The 20682-nt window shown below is 35.6% G+C and overlaps 1 protein-coding gene and 1 long non-coding RNA gene across 3 annotated transcripts in view; one reads left to right on the plus strand and one right to left on the minus strand.

Moving 5' to 3' along the window:
* LOC118200149 (inactive dipeptidyl peptidase 10-like) overlaps positions 1–20682 on the plus strand; it is a 631756-nt gene that overhangs the window by 547399 nt on the left and 63675 nt on the right. The window contains exons 17-20 of the mRNA XM_085812127.1: positions 1839–2033; positions 5849–6006; positions 13052–13189; positions 20209–20282. Of these exons, the coding sequence (XP_085668253.1) occupies positions 1839–2033; positions 5849–6006; positions 13052–13189; positions 20209–20282 (565 nt within the window). The remainder of the gene's footprint in view (positions 1–1838; positions 2034–5848; positions 6007–13051; positions 13190–20208; positions 20283–20682) is intronic.
* The window catches only part of LOC146998967 (uncharacterized), a 65891-nt gene that overhangs the window by 26698 nt on the left and 18511 nt on the right, over positions 1–20682 (minus strand). For both annotated transcript variants that reach the window (XR_015039885.1, XR_015039886.1), the window contains exon 2: positions 18809–19023. This is a non-coding gene — a long non-coding RNA (uncharacterized LOC146998967). The remainder of the gene's footprint in view (positions 1–18808; positions 19024–20682) is intronic.

A 20682-nucleotide genomic window follows, 5' to 3' on the forward strand; every position in this document is an offset into this window, starting at 1 on the left:
ATTGCACTGAAATGCTTATAAAGCGCCTGCGAACAATTTTACTTCCTTGCCTGTATTCCTTATATATCACTCTCGTCATTGTGACGTACCATCGGTGTTATCTGGTTACTTCCTGAAATTTGCATATGATTCTTGAAGATGTGTGTAGTGATTTTACAGGTGATATATTTATTTTAGAGTTCAATTTCTGCGTGACTCCGAATTATCCTTAATTTATGGACATGAGTGTATATCTCCTAGTAGTGCAATTTCAAATAACTAGCTCTGGTCAAATGAAAAGGTGAGGAAGATGCTAAGAATTTCTTTCATCAAGATATGGAATAGGCTATCATTTTTAACTAATTTTCTCCTTAGCAAATAATACGCGAGAGGCAGAGGTTCTTGGCGTCACGCAGCAAAGAATGGCATAATAGTGAGTTGCGAGTAGGTGTGTTTGACGAGTGTGATGCTTGAAAACGGCTTCCAAATTCAAAGTAAATTTCGTGTTAGAGGAAGAAACTTGCCGTAGTTGGAAAAAAGAAGAAGAAAAAGAAAGAAAGAAAAACATAAAAAGTGCATTTCTCTCAAACCTCCTCATGAGTTGCATTCAGAGTTGCAAAAACCTGTTTGATAACGCAAGATCCCCACCAATCAAATTTAAACTTACAGCTGAATTCATTGAATATATGGATGAATGCGTTAAGGTGGATCAGAAACAAAAATGTGCGATTAAAAAAATCGTTTTCAGATAGCATATTCATCAAGTATATGCGTATCGGACCGAACGTCTATAAATGCTGGACATTTCCCATTTACTGTGCATGATCATTCCTTTCTGCCTTTCCTTGTAGCAGGTGATTCTTTCCTCCTTTGCTGTGGTGCGATGAGGTACAACGTCCGTCTAGCACTGGAAGGTCTGTGGTTCGAATCTCAGCAAAGGCACAATTAATAATCGCATGCCTCCTACGCTAGATAGCTTAATAAGTTCTGCTGTTGTGTCTGACTAAAATGTGGTGGATTTAATTCATCGCCATCAGGATTTTACCAACTGGATCATATTCCTCTCACCTCAGTTGCCGTTTAAATAAAAGATAATATTACTAATTATCGTCTTTTTCCATGCGAACTCTCGTAGTGTAACTGGTAACGCGTCTGGCCGGTACTCGTGAGATCCGGAGGTTGAATCTTGGCAGAGACATAGCCGAAGTCGTAGGCTGATTTTTCATGCTTTCTGCTCCAAAGCTAATGGTTCTAGAATGACATGAACCTGTAACATAAGGTAACAAGTTAAGGTTATTGTCAGGAGCCAACGACAGGCATGCGCTTTTTAGCGTTATTGAAGTTACTTCCTCTTTCCCAGCAAATACCCACACAGATTCCTAAGAAGGGAAAACTACGCGGCTAGAAGAACCAGTAGAATGGTATTATTTCATTAAATTTTTGTGCCTTGTATGTTTGTATGTTTTGTATGTTTACCTTGTTCGTGCTGTAGCCTGTAAATAAAATGCTGGCTTGTGTAACTGTATGTCTCAGTCACGTGCAGACATTACGTAAATTAACAAAGAGAGAACACACGCGTATGATAAAAATTGCACAGTTAGATTTGGAAATGAATAACTGTTCCCTAACGTAATCAATGAGGTTTAGCGCTGTCATCACAGTTTCATTAAATCAAACGAGTATTTAAACTTTATGTATAAAATCCTGTCATTATTTTATAGAGAATTAAGATTCAGGCTAGACACTTTGCTTTTGAGAAAGAACGCAACGAAAAATACGTTACCAGAAGTTAAAATTAATATGACATCGAAATTCTAATTTGTTACCTAAAATGTAATTAACGTATTTTAACTTTTCAGCTGTGGAAGTCCAGGTAATCAATTAGTTACAGAGAAGTTCCATATTCACTGGGGAAGTTACTTGGCGAGCAACAAGAACTACATCTATGCCCACATAGATGGTCGAGGGAGTGGTTTCCAAGGAGATAAGCGAGTACAGGAACTCTTTAGAAAATTAGGAAACGCAGAAGTAGAAGATCAACTTGTAGTAACAGAGTGAGTTATTCTACATTTTAAGAGTTTCCATAAAAAAACTTACGGTCTTTGGTAGCATAAAATTGGGATGGGGCAATAAACATATTCCTTTTAGCTAATAACTTTTTTAAGTTCCTATTTTTAAAAAAAAAATAGTAACTGAAAATTGCTTGGTTAATTTTTTAAAGTGATTTGCTTTTATATTTTACTTTGCTTTTTGCCGTTTCTTGGCATCTACTTGGCTATTACACCACCAAGAATGACCACTGACTTGAATTTTCAGGGAATAAGTCTTTCAGTAAGTGTTTAGTTATCCAATTCAAAACTACCTAACACTAGCTGGACCCCTTCAAGAGAAGGGTTAGCAGATCAGAGCGCATTTTATTTTTAATTTCGAAAATATATACACTTGCATTACATAATGTTACGAAATGTCAAGGAACGGTAAGATAGCTTACCCCCAAAGCAGGTTTAGGGTTGCCACAAATGGCAAGGGAAGGCAGGGTTGCCGCATTTGGCGAGAAATCGCACATTTGGCAACAAAATTGGCGATGTGCCATAGACGGATGGAGAACCTTCTGGAACGAATTCTTAGTGGTTTAGGCCAGAATGTTCTCTAACACAAGCCAAAAGCTATATAAACCTAATCACTCATTCAACTTAGTCACTCAGTCCGTGCGGAGTTAGTGAGAGTCCATCGAGTCGGTTAGTGAGTGCCGAGTTGGTCGTCGACTCACCGAAAGAGTCTTTTAGTGTATCAACGAGGTAGTCGAGTTTGATCTTAGAGTGTGTTGAGCTCAGGAACGACTGAACCGAGGAGTCAGGAGATGTACTCTAGTGTATCGTCGATTGCATCGCGAGTTGTAGCGTGGAGAGTCTCGAGAGTACGTAGTGTTCCGAGAACGACCGAGGAGAGTCGGGAGCTGTACTCTGGTGCTTTTCCGTGAAGTTATCTCCACCGTTATTCCCTGACAGTGTGAAGGCTGTGTCGCTGATTGTTTTAGCGTGTTTATTGTAGTTCTTCGACGACTGTAAAGCGTGATTTTGGAGCTGTCTTGAAACATACCGGCCAATAAAAGTGTGTTTCGATACTTCATCGAGTGCTGTTGTCATTATTCACTCCGAATCCGCTCAAACCCCGTAACGAAAGTACCAAAGGAAGAAAATAACGCAACAATACTATGTGAAATATTTTGCATCATTCATACATCATTGCATGTCCTAAAAATCCATGTTACATAAATTCATAATTATACTCATGATATGGAAGTCAAAAATCATCATGATACCTAAATCCATGATATTGTCCGTGATACATTATTCCATGATATTCACCCTACATAAATCCTAATCACAAATCGTGCAATAGGCTGATACATTTGTAATAAGCTGACTGGTACTTAATGCCATATTTTAATTACTTACCTAAAATAACCCCCTTCTCTAATTGGAAAAGGACTGTACTCTGTTATTTAGTTGCTTTCATTTTTACTAGAAAGCCCGGCGGTCATACGAAATGACCGCTGTTCTAGATATTATAAATTGTAATTAAAATGATTTGTGCAAAGGTATCTGCTAATTCAAACTGAATTATCCAGGGCAGGCGACAAGGACGCCCCTTTGCTTACTGCCCCACGGAGTTTCCCTTTTCTACTTGCTTAATTGCTTAAAGTAGAGTGCAGTGAAGGAAACCACTGGCGGTACATTTCTTAAGAGCCAGTTAGTTCAATAAATAAAGGTGATTTAAATAATAAAATGTTAATTCACATGTCAAAGATCTCTTTGTACGCAACATTTCTTGTGTAGATCTTTCCATCATTTTTAAGCTCGCCTTGCAAAGGACCATCCATTATTTTTAATTTTACGTCCGTTCTTTCCCGAACTCTTGAAGAGGCAACATAAAGTTGACCGTGTCCAAATGCAGGCTCAGGTAAACAAATGCCAACACGCATTTGGCCCTTATGACTTATGGATGGTCATAGCAAAGGCAAGTTTTACAGGAAATTGTCTACGTCTCAATTGAAACGGCAACCCTGTGCGGTGGCAACTGCACCCCATTGGCTAGTACAGTTACGCAAACAACCCATAATCTATCGGCGACAAACAGCCACTTAAGCCGCATATAAAAAAGATATTTATTTATTTCATTTTATTCGTTTTTTCATCGTTGCCGGTTTTTGCCGGTTGCATATTTCCGAATTCTATTATATATAGATGTTAAATTTATTTATTAAATGTTAAATGCACGTGCTCTTGTATTTTTAATTTTTTCGGCTTAGCTTTCGCATAATATTCGTCACGCGCTGCAGTGCACGGGGAATAAAACTATTTACAGATACGAAAGCAACCAATAAACTATCGACGACAAACACTTAAGCCGCATATGTATAAGACGAACTTTCTATTTTTTAGCATAATCAATATTATCTATTGATATTTTGATAAAGTTATAACTGAATTGAATTTTTAAAAAACGTTTACATCCATAAAGATTTATAGTAGTAAATGAGCTTTTATAATACTATTTCGTATATCAATTTTATTATGTTTTGGTAGACAGTCTATCTCAGCTTTGTCTGTACCCTTTTAATTAGGTCTCTTTGTTTACTTCAATTCTTAAAGTAACTTTTCCCTTAGAAAGTCCTCCACGAAGGCATCCCTCCTCTTAGGCAGATAGCCCTAGTGTGCTTTGCCATAATTAAATACACACCAAACATCTTAAAGCAACTTTTTTTAGAAGAATTTTCGATTATTTTTAGTTTATTTAGATTTTTTTAAATAATATTAAGTAACTCTCCATTCAAAATACTCATATTATACTTTTTTTTTTAATTTCCTTCTAATAGGGGGATCCGAAAGTAATGTCGTTTTTGCGCATGTCGACAACAACATGCTAAGGGCAGAAGTGGAAGCAAATCCATGTCAGACACTCTTAACCAACCTTGGTCGACCATCCAAGAACATTTAAAGCAGAATGGAAAAATAAGCAAAGCGAGTCCCCCATAATCTGTCCGAAAAGAACAAAGCCAATCTATCCATCACATGCAACGTATTGCTTCAACGGCACCATACAGAACCGTTTTGTGATCGTTTTATGAGTGGAGACAAAAAAAAAATAAGTCCTATATGATAATCCAAAACTCAAAAGGCAGTTTTAATAGGGGTTACAAAGGGTTTACATCCCGAAAAGACGCTTCTGGGTGTTTGATGAAGTATTCGCGGAATTGTTCATTTTGAATTGCTGAAACCTGGGCAAACTGTTAATGCAGACCGTTATTGTGAACAATTGGATGGAGTGAACCAATCTTTAATCGAAAAATATCAATTGTCAACAGAAAAGGCATCATTCCGCGCAACACGACACTGTAAGACCGCACTGTGCAAGACGAACACTGGAAAAAATGAATGAATTGGGGTGGGAGGTACTGCCATACTCACCCACCATACTCGGCTGATATCGCAGCATTGGATTTCCATTCAGTTGGATCCCTACAACATATTCTTAGCGGCAAAAAATTTGAAAATTTGGATGATGTCGAAAATGTCCTGTCGAGATATTTTACTCAAAAACCAATTGATTTTTATCGGTCCGGGATTGAAAATCTGCACATTAGATGGCAAAAGGTTGCTGATAATGAGGGTGATTATATTATTGATTAAAAAAAAACTTGTTAAAAATGTATTCGTTTAATTTAACGTATGAAAGCGACATTACTTTCCGGTCTCCCTGTTACTTATATTAGAATTTCTAGCATAATAAGCAGGTATTTAGATATTGATGCAATTCGCACTGTATCGTCAAAATTCCTTTCTAATTTGAGATATGTCTTTTACAGTTTCTTAGTATCCAGTAGATCGTACATAGACCCAGAAAAAGTAGCACTGTGGGGATGGTCGTATGGTGGATACACAGCTGTATCTGCCCTTGCGACCGAGAATGGAGTATTTTCTTGCGGAATCTCTGTGGCCCCCATTACAAATTGGCTGTACTATGGTAAGAAATTTATAATTATTTTTATTCTATTCAGTGTTCATCTCATGTTTATAATTCATTTTTATTGCACTGAAAATTTTAGGTTATCGTGCTGAAACAAATATACAGGGTGTCCATAATTAAAGAACCCTATTTCAAAGCTGCCTCCAAGCGAAACCACTGACCATAAATAAAATTATGGTACTTTGTAGCAGACCGAAGGTATGAGAATGTCATCTAGCGAAAAAAAATTAGTTACAAATAGCGTCACCAGACGGCATTATATTAATAAATTACACATTTAGCCTTATGCTTTTTTACAAATATTGTTACAAGAAAACATGTTCCACATGATGACAATCATTTTGAACGACCATCCGAAAGCGCAAGATGGTTTGTTTCATAGTTGACCTAAGTCTGCGCTGTGAAACGTTCAACACGACTTGTGAAAACTTTAAGATATTGGTTGTGAGTTAACTTTAAGATAAGCTAAAATTATAGGATAGTCACGCCTTACTATATGTTTCAATTGCAGCTTTGAAATAGAAGAATAGCTCTTTAATTATAGACACTCTGTATATAAATATTGTTTAAGCTTTATTTATATATTAACAAGGAAAATAAACGCATTAATATTGAGTATATGTTACGGTGAAACACCGAAATCTGGAGAATGTCGACTTTCACCGGCGAATGTCGACATTCACATAGTCGCTTGGTGTATGTCCGAAATATTTTCCAAATACTCTTATTTCTGACTTACACCGGTAAATATCGACATTCACCATGTACTAATGGTGAATGTTGAATACATAAGAATATTACATTTTCTTCTCCGTAATTCGGACGCGAAACAACGCACTTTAGACTTAAAATAAGAACTTAAGAACATAAGAACTTAAAACACACTGTATATTCAAAATGAGAAAGGAAAATAATAGAAGTTAAAAACTTACTAAATTACGTTATTCAAATCTTATTTATTGCAACAACTTAAACTATTATCACACTTTGAATTGCACAAGAGGCCCTTGCTTTTACAACTGCATTTATTTCTGGAACACTTCCTTTTGCAATAACAGCGCGTACATATACTTCTCTCTTTTTGACCTACACCAGAGCATTGTGATTGTCGACATACACCGGTGAGGGTCCGAATGTACAAGAATGTAATGCAATATTCGATCTTTCACCAACGTATTTTGTGAATGTTGACATTCTCCGGTGAAAGTCGACATTCTCCAATTTCGGTCTTTCACGGTAACATATATACTTGATATTGTCGGAGTAGAGCAAGTCACGAATACTTGGAAGCATCAAGCGGTCCATGAGAAATGAGCAGAACGAGATAAATAGTGCAATATTCCAAGAAAATAAGGGAACTTTTAATTACAGGAGTTAGACAATGAAACTGAAGCACCTGCAACGAGTGTTTAATCTTTGTTAGTACGGTGCAAACTCTCTTTCGGAGGCGTAAATACCGAAGCTATTCCTTTTGGAAATACAAGCTTTATTCAGTCATTAAAATTACCTTTAGCCATTTCTCTTGTAAAAGAGTAACTAATTCACTTCGTGACAGTCAAAGAGGAAAATATTTTCTGAGTTTGTTCTTTTCCGAGTAGAAAATATCTTTGATGTTAGACCATATGATTGTACAGAACCTGAAAGATTTTCGTTTTTGTTTTTCTCAAATTGCATTGTCATCAGTTTTGGTGTGAACTGATGATAATTATCCAGATATAGTATACGTTGAATAAAAGTTCAACGACTTGGTCTATTTGGTCCATCAATACTCCTTGAAAGTGGCGTAATCATTAAGAATACTAATCAATTTTTCAAGAGATTTTTACTAAATTGTCGGCATCTCTGAAAGAAACTCTTGCATTAAGAGGTCCGTCTGCTTGGTGTAAGATCCGTCTTCTTGGCGTGATGTGTCATCCAAGATCCATTACCGACACTTAGCTGTGCAGTAATGTAACCACAGTTTCTTCAATTTAAGAAGAGATTACGTTTTATCTAATATCTTCATTCATTCTTCAGCTTCGATGATCTTGCGTTGAGAGCTTTTGCCGAGAAAGGACTTCTTGTAAATTAGGACCTATTGTTTCGTGTGATGTATTATTCTCCCATCCTTCATCCTATAGCTTCGATGAAATGTCGATGAAATCCATATAGCTTCGATGAAATGTAACCTATTAAGACATTTCAAAAAGGTAGTTTATCGAAGCTTTATTCGAAACCGTTGAAGAAGATCCCTGTAAATAATCTTCATGTCTTTTAGTGTTTAGCGTTAAGTTTTGAAACTTTTTACTCTGAGTAATTTAATGTAATTTGAACTAGATCAGTGTTTTGTTAACTGTATCTTACAAGAATCGAGTAAATTGACTCGATTCAAGTGTCAGTTTTGATTAATAATTAAGAAGCGCTCTGAAAAGAGAAAAAATAGCTGAAATGTTGAGAAAAAATGGTAAATGAGGGAAAGAAGTGATTAGTGTAGATGATCTAACTAATGTAATTGTGTTTTTGAGATTTAAAAAAATGGAGGAAAAACAAAAAATTAAAAAAGATGACCAAGATGATCGGGAATATCGGTATAGAGATAATGTGGACGTCGAGCAACTATCATGTTTTTACGTTTTGGTTTGAAGAAACTTGTTATCTTGAAGAAATAGAGATCTGAATGACCACGAAGTGGAATCGAAAATGAAGGAAATATTGGATCAAATTCGGAATAATCGTCTTCCGCAGCTGAAGAAGAGTTTCCTTTTCGTGATGTATCTTCATGCTGATTCAGGCTATGAATCAATCACTTTGTGTAATGTATTATCCGGTTACCGTTTTGGAGTATTAAACTTTGGTATGCAGTGAAGGAGCCAACCAAACGTTCTAGTGATTAGGGAAGCCTACTGCAATACAGAAGGCCCCAGGTTCAAAATACCGGAGAAGGCATGGATGTTTGTAAATGTATAGTGTCTGTGCGGCATGGGGGCACTGTAAGTATGTGTACCTCAGGTGAAGTACCTCAGAACTGGGAGGTGCGGAACTGAGCGAAGTCGTATTGTCATCTGTATGGTGCTCAAGGCTTGCTAATCACAGGCGCAGTCTTGCTCTCCTTACCACAGTGAATTTCGTGGGCTTGTCAAACAAGTGACTGTCAAACAAGTGACTGTCAAACAAGTGACTGTCAGACAAGTGACTGTCAAACAAGTGACTGTCAGACAAGTGACTGTCAAACAAGTGACTGTCAAACAAGTGAGATAAGTCACAATACACAACAACTATATATGGTAAAGTGATCATATCTGCTACGACTTAAGAAGGGACTGCGTTCCATCAATTTGCATTTCCGTTCTGAATTCGTCTTCGGTGGTTTACAACTTTTCCGCATTGTTTTTGAGAAGAAACAAGATATCCGATTACCTTTCGGACAGATAAACTTATCGGAGTGCGATGGTTTTATCATGCTTTCTACAATTTAAGAAAACAGAGTTTCCTTGAACACTTCTCATTTTCTCCGATCATGCAGTGTAATATGTGGAAAACTTTTGGATTACTTTATACGTATGTAATTTAATTTAGTCAGCTTTTTCTTATGTGTATCTTACAAAGTGCGGGCGATAAATTCCCATATCATTTTGAATGCTTTTAATTATTACATAACATTTTCCTGAGATATATAGTATCGTACTAGATAACATCAAATTTTATCAGTTTGTATAAAATAACGATGGTTAATGTCAATTATTTGTAAACAAACTGAATAAATAAGTAACAATAAGTAATTTTAAAATGATTCATTATGAATATATGTTGTTTTGCGTTCCACCTAAAGTCAGTAAAGTTTGATTATCATTATTGAGCCTGGGTTAGTAATTATTGCATACCAACATGATCAGTAACTAAAAAATCAGGATAAATTATGCTTTTTAATTGGCTTAGTACACCGGTAAGGATTATGTTAACTTTGATAACAGTTAAATTTTGAGTTAAACTTCAACTTAGTACTTCCGGCCAGAACGTAGATTTAGATTCACGTTTGAATACATAATGAGGAAGAGCGGTATTTAAACCGCGAATTTCTTCGGTCTTAGCGACAGAGTTACCATGTATTCTGTCTGCACGCGTCCGCCTTTTTAGGCTTCTCTCTCGTAAGCTATTATTACGCTCGGCCGTACTTAGGCCCTTGATAGCTTAGCGTTAAGGGGCCAACTCGGTTAGAATCTTGATAGCTCCGGCTATATCTCTTTAGTTTCGATTAGTTTTATTTTAATTCTTAGCCTCTTAAGTTCAAGCCCAAGTGTCGGCTTTTATTGTACACTCCAAGACGGAGTTCTGTGAAATCTTATCTGAATAATAAAGGGTTATTTACCCTTCCATCTTGTTGTTTCTTGTTGCACGAACTCAAGCGATTATTCGCTTATCAGTTCTTAAGATTCTTCAAGTTCAACTGCGACTCAGCATTTACAAAGTAAGGAACTCTACACACCTTTCCTTGCACCTTGAATAATTAATAACCTTATTTTAGGTTTATAGATATTTGATACAGTCCCAAATATCCAAAGCTTTGAAATAACTTGAATTTTAACGATTTGTACAGATACCTGCATTGAAATCACTTCTTGTGTAACACAGTTACAACTACATAAGATTTCTAAATATGTTTTGTATGCCTAATGGTCCTGTAGATGATGATGCTCTGATTTATTTTTACACATATCCCTAGGGATGATTATAAAAAATGCAGGAAGCTATAACGGTTGTTATACCTTCCTGCTATAACAACCGTTATAGCTTCCTGCATTTTTTATAATCATCCAGCAGTTGGTGTTGTGTCCACCAGCTGCTGGATGGTAAAGTCGCTGAACACTGGTAATTGGTTCCGTGGTTCAAATCCTGGCAAACGAGCTGGCTGCATGGGCGTTTTCGTGATTTTCCTCGTGTATAATGTGTATACGAGCTAGTTTCCCTTAAAAAGTCCTCTACAAAGGCATCCTTTTCCCTAGGCAGATAACCCTCGAGTTGCTTTGCCATTAATCAAACAAACCAAACCATACTAATTCGAACAATGTTGTAGTTCCATTTCTCAGACTAAATAATAGTGACGAATTTATGAATAGTAATACAGAAAATAAAAGAAAATCTCTTCCTTCAGTATTGTCGGAAATATTTGTTGGACGGCATTTAAAATTCAGCAGTCACCTTAACGGAAATTTACGAGCTCTGTGTTTTGACTTCCGCTGCATACTCAATAAAACATTAACGTTTTCAAAGCGAGCAAATCTTTTCTCTTTTGTGGAGCCGTTCTTTTCTCCCGGTACAATAAAAAATGGATGTTCTATTGCTTTCGTCTGGTATTTTCCCCTTTATTTTTATTCTTTCCCAACGTAGCATTTTCACTTCATAAAATGCAGCGAGTGCCTTGAAGTTTGTTACTAAGAGTCATCTGTGTTTATATTTTTATGCGTAAGCAAAAATTTAGCTTCTAGAAACTGTGAATTCTGTCAGATATGATGTATAGAAATTTATAATCCGCTTCATGTCTCTTTGTTTATATGCAGGTGACTCGTTTATTTCAGTTGTTTGTAGTCATGTTAGTTTTAAGTTTCGTACATCGATTCTTGCAGAATGTGTAGATTGTGTAGATGTGCAGAATGTGTAGCGTCGCTTGCCAGTGTGTTACATATAGCCTAAATCAAAGCATCTGTAAACTTTAAGGATTTTATCTATGTATCTGCCTATATATATATCTATATACCTATATCTATATTTATATATAATATATATATATATATGTAATAATAAAATTCCATAGTCAAAAATACACTTAAAATTCTAACTGTATGTTCTTTTCATTTTTAATGGCGACGTTCTCTTATTTGAAAGTACGTGCAATTAAATCCACAGCCCCGTAGTCAAGCTGTTTTTCCCGCCTTTTCTACACGTACAGTTATAGAATGTTCTGGAAATATTTAAAGCGAACTGGATTGGCTGACGAAGCTGACGTCATTTTTTTGAAGCTCCGCCTTTCCAGGGGCTATAAAAGGGCTCGCAAAAGAATATCGGGGGCTTTTTTTAAATGTCACGATGCAGTAAACTTCATACAAAAAGTTATTAGTAATTCTTTTTTATTTACTCCGGAAATCTGATATTTTGTAACTGATATTTCTCCTGAATAATAATAAGTGGATCCTGTTTTTTAAACTTATCGTCTGATAATTTAAGCTACGACTACATCTATATTTCTTCAACGATCTATTTATTCTGGACAAAAGCTGATACATCATATATATATAGAGAGAGAGAGAGATAATATATATATAGATAGATAGATAGTTAGATAGATAGATTGATAGATAGATAGATATATAGATATAAAATAGAGAATTATATAAATGAAAAATTATCTCCTAGGAAATGTGAAGTATACTTTAGACAGTAAATTTGTACTATTGTATATATTAATAATTGAAATTTGTAAATAATTAAACTGGTATTGTTAATTAAAATGCAAAACAAAGAACAAAAACAAGAGCATGATCGTTGATTCCCAGAAAGATCCCAACTTTTCAAGGGGAATTAGAAATTCTCCATACAATTCATGAGCAGCACGCGTCGAGATTTCGCATTTCTGAGCGAAATATTCATTCTAATTTTAAATTACCTATTCAATTTTTTAAAATCCTAATTTATATCTTAAAGATCCTCAGATAGGTGAAGTAACTCCCCGACGCGCGACTGGACACGTCCCTGGAAGTGATCTCTCTGAAAATTGAGGCAGAACTGAGCAGAAGACATGCTATCTTCTATGTAGTGTTCAAGGCTCATACCATAACACTTCAAGTATATTGTTTAATGTTGCGGGTATTACGTTTGCCGTTATTCTTATTGAAAAACCTGATAATTTCATAGTTACTTTTGCTAAAGGTTTTAACTTTAACGACTGATATTATTTGTCCTGACTGATATTATTTGAGTAAAATAATATCAGTCGGATATTTGAGTATATCCGACTGATATTACTTGAGTAAAAAAGATAAATATATTAAATCAGCACCTTTTATTGCAGATTCTGTATATTCGGAGAGATACATGCAAAGCCCAAAACCAGAAGACAACTACGTCGGTTATGAGAAGGCAGATGTTTCAATAAAGGCAGAATATGTTCGTGGAAAGAAATTTCTTCTCATACACGGAACAGCAGACGGTAAGCCAATTTTCATATTTAAAACCATACGAATTTGGTAATGGCTCATTCAATTCAAACTCGTTGAATTATTAAAATTAAAGTTTAAAAAAATTACACATAAAAGGCATTAAAATCTGAAAGAGTTCGTATTTTAATTCTCGCGCAAAAGGGCTGTTTTAATGTTTACCAGCAGACATTATCAATAGAGATGGCCCAAGGAGAAGAGCGAAACATTTTGTAGGATACTGGATGAATATGGATACAGACTAACATAGAGACATTATGTATCTTCTCTATATTTAGAAAGAAAAAATTATGTAATGTAGACGTCTCATAATTAAATGCATTTTTATTTTAAACAAATCAAATAAAAAAGTAAAATAAAAAAAATTAATGTTTTTAAGTAGATATATCATAAATTTAAGGAATTATTATTTAAAACAATCAGATTAGAAAGCAAAGAAATATAGAAATATTTAATGCTTTAATTAGATATATCATGAATTCAATTCATTTTTATTTAAACAGTCTGATTAAATGCTTTTAAATAACTTAATTTGTGTATCAGTAGCAGACGGATTAATTATGAAAGAATAATAGCTTCCTTTTACCGACTGGCAACAAACTCGGATGAAAAATGGAACAAAGTAAAATTGTATTTCGAGTCTAATAGGTTAACTGGATTACGCTGATACGTAGTAGAATGACGTTTAATATAATTCTATTTTTAATATGCGAATTTGAGTGATATGCCAAATTCATGACGCCGTTTCGTTCCAAGCTCCATGTTTACTCTTTGGCATCTTCCGCAATTTGGTAGATGCAATTTATTTAACTCAGAAATAAAAATTGACTTAAAATAATTTTACAGGGAATTCAAATATTTAAAATAAAAGTAAAAAATATTTGTTTATATAAAAAGGATAGATAGATACCATTATGAGTTTGGCCCACCAGCGGCCGAGCGGTAAAGTCGCTGAACACTGGTAGTTCGGTTCGAGGTTCGAATCTCGCGAATGGGCTGGCTGCATGGGTGTTTTCGTGGTTTTCCCCATGTGTAACGTGTATACGAGCCAGTTTCTCTTATAAAGTCCTCCACGAAGGCATCCCTCCCCTTAGGCAGATAGCCCTAGTGTGCTTTGCCATAATTAAATACACCAACCAACACCATTATGAGTTTATATTTGTATACCCTACATTGAGAGGTTTTCCAATTTATTTTAAATAATATCCATATTAGCAGCTTCTTTTCAACCTACTTCATCTAAAATCTAAAAATTTTCTATCAGCGCATATAGTAATAGCATTATTCAAGCAAACAATCTTTAAATGCATAAAGTAATAAATAACTGATTACTTATTCTTGCTGCTAGTTCTCCAGGTGTTACCATTAAATTTCGTAACATTAATCTCGCACAAGAATGAATTTAAATTATGTGCAGCTATAAATATTGCAATACCCGCTAATGACATTTTGGGAAGAAAAATACTGCCTTCTTATTATGCATGAATTCTGTTTTTAGTTAGAATTTGTGAAGCTTTAAAAATAAGTCTTATGATGGAAATACCGATGACTAAAATGAGCTATAATCTTCAACTTAGTGCTTTATAAAAATCCTTTTTTTATGAGCACATTCTCCGAAAATAATTGTCATACCACGCATTTTTACCTTTACTTAAAATGCATGAAAATATAGAAATGCACTAATATTAGTTGCAAGATTCCACTCAGGCCAGTATTTCTCAGCTTAAATATTTGTAATGCCAGAAGCTAACTATATATATATAGTTAGCTTCTGGCATATATGGAACTATATATATAGTTAGTTAGTTTTTGCTTATGTGGTTCTGCTATGTATATAATAGTTCCATGTATATATATATGTTACGGTGAAACACCGAAATCTGGAGAATGTCGACTTTCACGGTGAATGTCAACATTCACATAGTCTCTTGGTGTATGTCCGAAATATTTTCCAAATACTCTTATTTCTGACTTACACCGGTCAATGTCGACATGTACATGGTGAATGGTGTTAGTACATGGTGAATGTTGAACATGTAACAATATTATATTTTCTTCTCCGTAATTCAGTCGCGAATAAACGCACTTGAGACTTGAAATAAGAACTTAAGAACATGAGAACCTAAAACACACAATACATTCAAAATGAGAAAGGAAAATAATAAAAGTTAAAAACTAAAAACTTACTTAATTATACAGTACGTTCTAAATGAGAAAATAAAATAACACTCATAAAAAACTTACTAAATTATGTGATTCAAATCTTATTTATTGCAACAACTTAAACTATTATGGCACTTTATGACCTCTCTTTTCGACTTTCACCAGAGCATATCTGTGATTGTCGACATACACCGGTGAGGGTCCGAATATACAAGAATGTAGTGAAATATTCTCTTTTCCACCGACGTATTTGGTGAATGTTGATATTCTCCGGTGAAAGTCGACATTCTCCAATTTCGGTCTTTCACGGTAACATATATATATTGCACATTTCCATATATATATATATATATATATCTTTATATATTTTCTTGACTAAAATTGTTTTTACTGCTTTGCTTGATAAATTATATATATATATATATATATTGCACATTACGTCGAATTTCTGAAAAACTAATGGACAAATTTTAATGAAATTTCATATGGATATGCATTTATAACAGAAAAAGAGATGTGCCATTTTATGTAAGCATGCGTATTATGAAGTTCATAGTGCAAGGATGTCCAAAATCCATATGGTGATATCGAACTAAAAATAAATCTTATATGGAGTGTGGTCCCTTCTCACAGACAGACAGGTAGCACAGCGTTACGCCATACTGAACAGAAATCAGTTGAGGTGTTTCTGCGACAGTCGATCCCACTTCTGCAGCAAGGCAGTTTCAACTCCGGAATGGTTTTTCAAATAGGGATGGCGAGATAAAATTGACCTCCAAGTGACATCCTAGACATGCTGTATTGGGTTAAGGTCAGGAAATCTACCTAGGCAAACCATTCAACGAATATTCTTACCTTCCAGGTAATCGTCGACCAGTTGAGTCCTGTGTGGACAAGCGTTGTTGTCGATTAACGGGAACCATCACCAAATGCGCGCTTGAAAAATCGAACGTAGGGCTTTAAAATCTCTTCTCTGTACCTCATAGAAGTCAGCTTGCCTTTGTCAGACACATGCAGGGCTGTGCCACCTTCCAACATAACGCTTGCCAAAACAAACTATTATATCTCCACCATCGTCATGGACTGAACTTCTAAAGTCTGGTCCAAGACGCGTATTGTCTTTTGTACTACAATGTGCGGGTCTTCTGGCAAACAGCTCTATCCCATGAAGCCTTCGGGTAACTGTAAACTATAAAACTTGGATTCCAGTGGCAGGATACACTTCTCGTGAGAGCTGTGAAGCTGTAGCAGGCCTTTGTCGCCACGCTGAAAGTGCCAAATAACCAATTTCATTCGTCATTGTGGATTTTGATCGAACTTGTTCATGTCATATGGACTAGTATCCTGAGTGTTCCCACAAATTGCAGACGACAATGGGCAATACACTGAGCTCTGTATCCATTTGCGCTTGTGGTGGGCTTGCCTCTAAGCTACCGACAATTCTCCATCTCATTCTGTCATCCATACATTCTTGGCTACTAATTTTATCTGATACCTCGCAAAATTTACCCAACTTTTGCTAGAAACATGGCGAATTTCGTGAAGGAGTAGGAGCAAACAAATCGCCCAAAACCTTTCGTTCGCTTTATCCCCTCCTACCCCCCCCCGGGGGTCGACGTAGAGAACTCTGCGAAGCTACTGGCTAGGATCTGTACCTAGGCAGTCTCGGCCACGGGGGTATAAAATTTATGAACTTGGTGGTTCTGAAGGCTCTGGGAAAGGTCACTCATTGGCCGGCCTCGGAGTCTGGCACGTCCTAGCGCGGCGTGGTGCTAGTAACCCGTGGGGTTTTCCCCCGGGGTCGCTGGGTAATGTCCCGCTGCGACGGGCTCGCCCGAGCGACTGGCAGGAGCATTAGACGACCGGTGCTGCCTGGTGTCATATCCAGGTGGTGCGCGGCTCTACTGGAGGGTAATAGTGGAGGTTGAACCTCCACGACGTGCCCAAAGGTAGAGTCGACCTGTAGTGAGATTGAGTTACTCGGAACAGGGAAGCCGAAACGCCATAGTTATCCCCTCCAAAAGCTTTTCAACCTTGCACGTGTACCCTAACGTATTCGACTTTGAACATTTGCGTAATATTTTGGCGGCATAATTAGTACCTTTGGTTCAATACTTTAAGCAAAAATTGGTATAATTTGCAGATGCTCTGGATTTTGCACTCGAGTGTAGTTCTGGCTGTTACTTGGGAGGGAGAAAATTTATATTCGATCTTTTCTGAGATTACCTTCGATAGAATATCATATAAGTTATATTTTAAATGAAATTTATGCCCTGGAAGCTATATCAAAGGTTTTAAAAAAATATAAATGGAATGTTTTCAATTCCTGAATAAATTCAATATAATTAATGTAGATACATTTTCGGAGAAAATTGGAAGTTTGTCAGAATGCTGTTATATTAAATTAGTTTTCTCATTACAAAGAATTTTTAGTTGAAAAATATGCTACGCGGTTGTTTTACACTGGCAAGCGCAAGATAGAATACCAGTTTAAATTTCAATGACTGGGCGAAATAGTATTATCCTTAATTTGATTCAAATTAAAATATATATATTGCTTTTCAAGAGAAAATTTCTTGAAGTGTTTTAAGACTTCTAAAGAGGAGACACTTTTCTTTGTGAAATCAAAAATAATTGTTCATTTGTGTAACTGTTACTTTTCAAATAACTGCAAATTTGTGCATAAATGTGCATACACTTTATGTTTAATCTCATAATTAAATGAGTAAACTATTTTTACGTAAATAATACCGAATTTTTCTTTTCTTTCCCAAATATGTTTTCATGATGTCCTACCAGTCTCAAAAATTTTCTTTATCATCTTTACCTCGTAATCACATTTTGTAATTTTTAAATTGAACCTAGCAAAACGGCTAGCTTAGTAAACGATGATCATTTGTAGCTTGTTACTTTAGTAACTTCATTTTCCACCAACCGATTTGACTGGTAACTATGGGAACAACAGCCATCGGAAAAAATGTCGAGTCGCTTGATTTTTTCCCCACTTCATTTCCATGTTGAGGTCTTCGTTTCATGAAAAGCGCTCGAATGAAGGCTGACATGACCAGCTATAGTCTCAAATGAGGTGGAGAAAATAAATGTTGTCCGGTGAGGACGACACGAGTTACAGTTGAAGAAGGGGGCTAGCAACGATCTTGAAGTTCCCATTTTAAAGCAACAGACTAATAATTGTAATACGTATGAAAGAGGCCAAGATAAGCTCCACAGAACTGAAAGTTGGTTTTGGCTATGAATCTATAAAATAAAATCTGTAATAAATAACGCACTTTAAAAATCAAAAAATTATTACTTATTAAAGCATAATTTTAGTTGAGGAAACTAAATATGACATGGATATGAATTTGACCCTGGCGGTCAGAATAAAAATTCTACTTAATATAAAATAATGTTATAACAATAATTGTAAACTGAAATATAAATGCTCTTACCTATTTAATGTACGTCTGCCTAAAACATTGATGCTCGTCAGTTCTTCGCTAAACACTGGTATCTACTTCCGGGGTTCGAATTCCGGCGAACGGGCTGGCTGTATAGGCGTTTTCGGGGTTCTTCCCGTATGTAAAGTGTATACGAACCATCTTCCCTTAGAATGTTCTCCGCGAAGGCATTCCTCCTCTTTGGCAGATAGTCCTCGAGTGTTTTGCTGTAATTAAGTAAACCAAACATATCATTATTCTTTACCAAATATATCCAAACATTTCATTATTAAAATATGTTACCAAACATATCATTATTATAATTCTTTTATTGATGTGTGAATCTATACAAACTTAATATCCGTGGAATTTGGATAAAGACAGTTCTTTAAGCTAAGATTCGAAGATAAAGCAATAAAGCTTGATTGAAATTGTATTACAAACATCTCTACTAATCTTATTTATTTTTTCCTCCCACTACCAGGACCCACAAGTGTCCAAACGGTAAAGTCGCTGAAGTTCTGACATTGGTAGTTCGATCAAGGGGTCCAATCCCGGCGAATACGGTAACCGCATGGGCGTTTTCGAGGTTTTTCAGATGTGTAACGTGTATAAGAGCCAGTTCCCATTAGAATGACCTTCACTAAAGCATCCTTTCCCCTAGGCAATAGCTTCAATTGCTTTTCCGTAATTAAGTGAACGAAATAAAATCTCCTACTGGCACTAATAATAGATTTTCTCTGCGACTGTCTATTAACTCAAATCATATTAATAGCAATTAATAGTAAATTTATTTTAGAAAAAAAAGAAATTTAATTCTGACGGATTTCCTTTAATAAAATATATCATTCTGAGGTTTATGTAGTTTATTATAAATGTAAAGAGATGGAATATGAGATAAATATGCCGTGTTTTAAAATGAACACAGTTTCATTTTTAATTGATGTGTATGTGTATGTGATTATGGCAAAGCCTCGAGGGCTATCTGCCTAAAGGGAGGGATGCCTTTCGTGGAGGACTTTCTAAGGGAAACTGGCTCGTATACACGTTACACATGGGGAAAACCACGAAAACGCCCATGCAGCCAGCCCGTTCGCGGGATTCGAACCTCGGACCGAACTACCAGTGTTCAGCGACTTTACCGCTCGGCCGCTGGTGGGCCATTTTTAATTGAAATTATTTGACTGTCTTAGGCTTTCGGATGCAATCATAAATTATGCAACAGTACATTTAAATATTAAACTTGCTCTATCATAAATATATAAAATGCAAAGACGAGGGTGCGTCAAATGAAGAGACAGAGTTTCTGCTTTTTCTAGGGTAATGATGAAAATTTTAAATGCTTTTATTCTGCAGATTTTATTTCAAGACTTTTCATAACTGATTTAAATTTACTTCTTTTCCTGATTTAGATGATGTTCATCTGCAACATTCTATGATGCTTATTAAAGCACTTACCAATGCAGGAGTGTTATTTAGAACGCAGGTGAGTACAAAAGAATTTGATGTACCTAGTTTCGTAGAAGTATATTTTCTAACCATTATAAAGCCATTACGTGATCAATTCCAAAACCTAGCAAATTTTTAAAAAGTAATCTATGTTTAATTTTTATATTTACATGTAAACTGCGCAAAAAAAAAAAAAAAAAAAAAAGAGGGGGGGGTTAGTTTTATATCTCTCGTTCTATTGGGCCGATTGACGAAATTCAACTTGCGTTTTTCCTGTCTCGAAGCGCGACTTAGGATATGTATTAGATTTATATATACCATTGTCCTAATATAGGTATTTTGACACAAAATTGGACTTTTTCTGAATGACGTGCCACTTTTCAAATTTTGAAATTTAAGTTCATTCCGAATAAAATTCGCTCATTTTTTATGATTTA

This window comes from Stegodyphus dumicola, chromosome 2 (assembly GCF_044657685.1).
Source record: "Stegodyphus dumicola isolate Sdum_Otavi_A_Nest chromosome 2, ASM4465768v1".
In the NCBI taxonomy this organism is placed as follows: Eukaryota; Metazoa; Arthropoda; class Arachnida; order Araneae; family Eresidae; genus Stegodyphus; species Stegodyphus dumicola.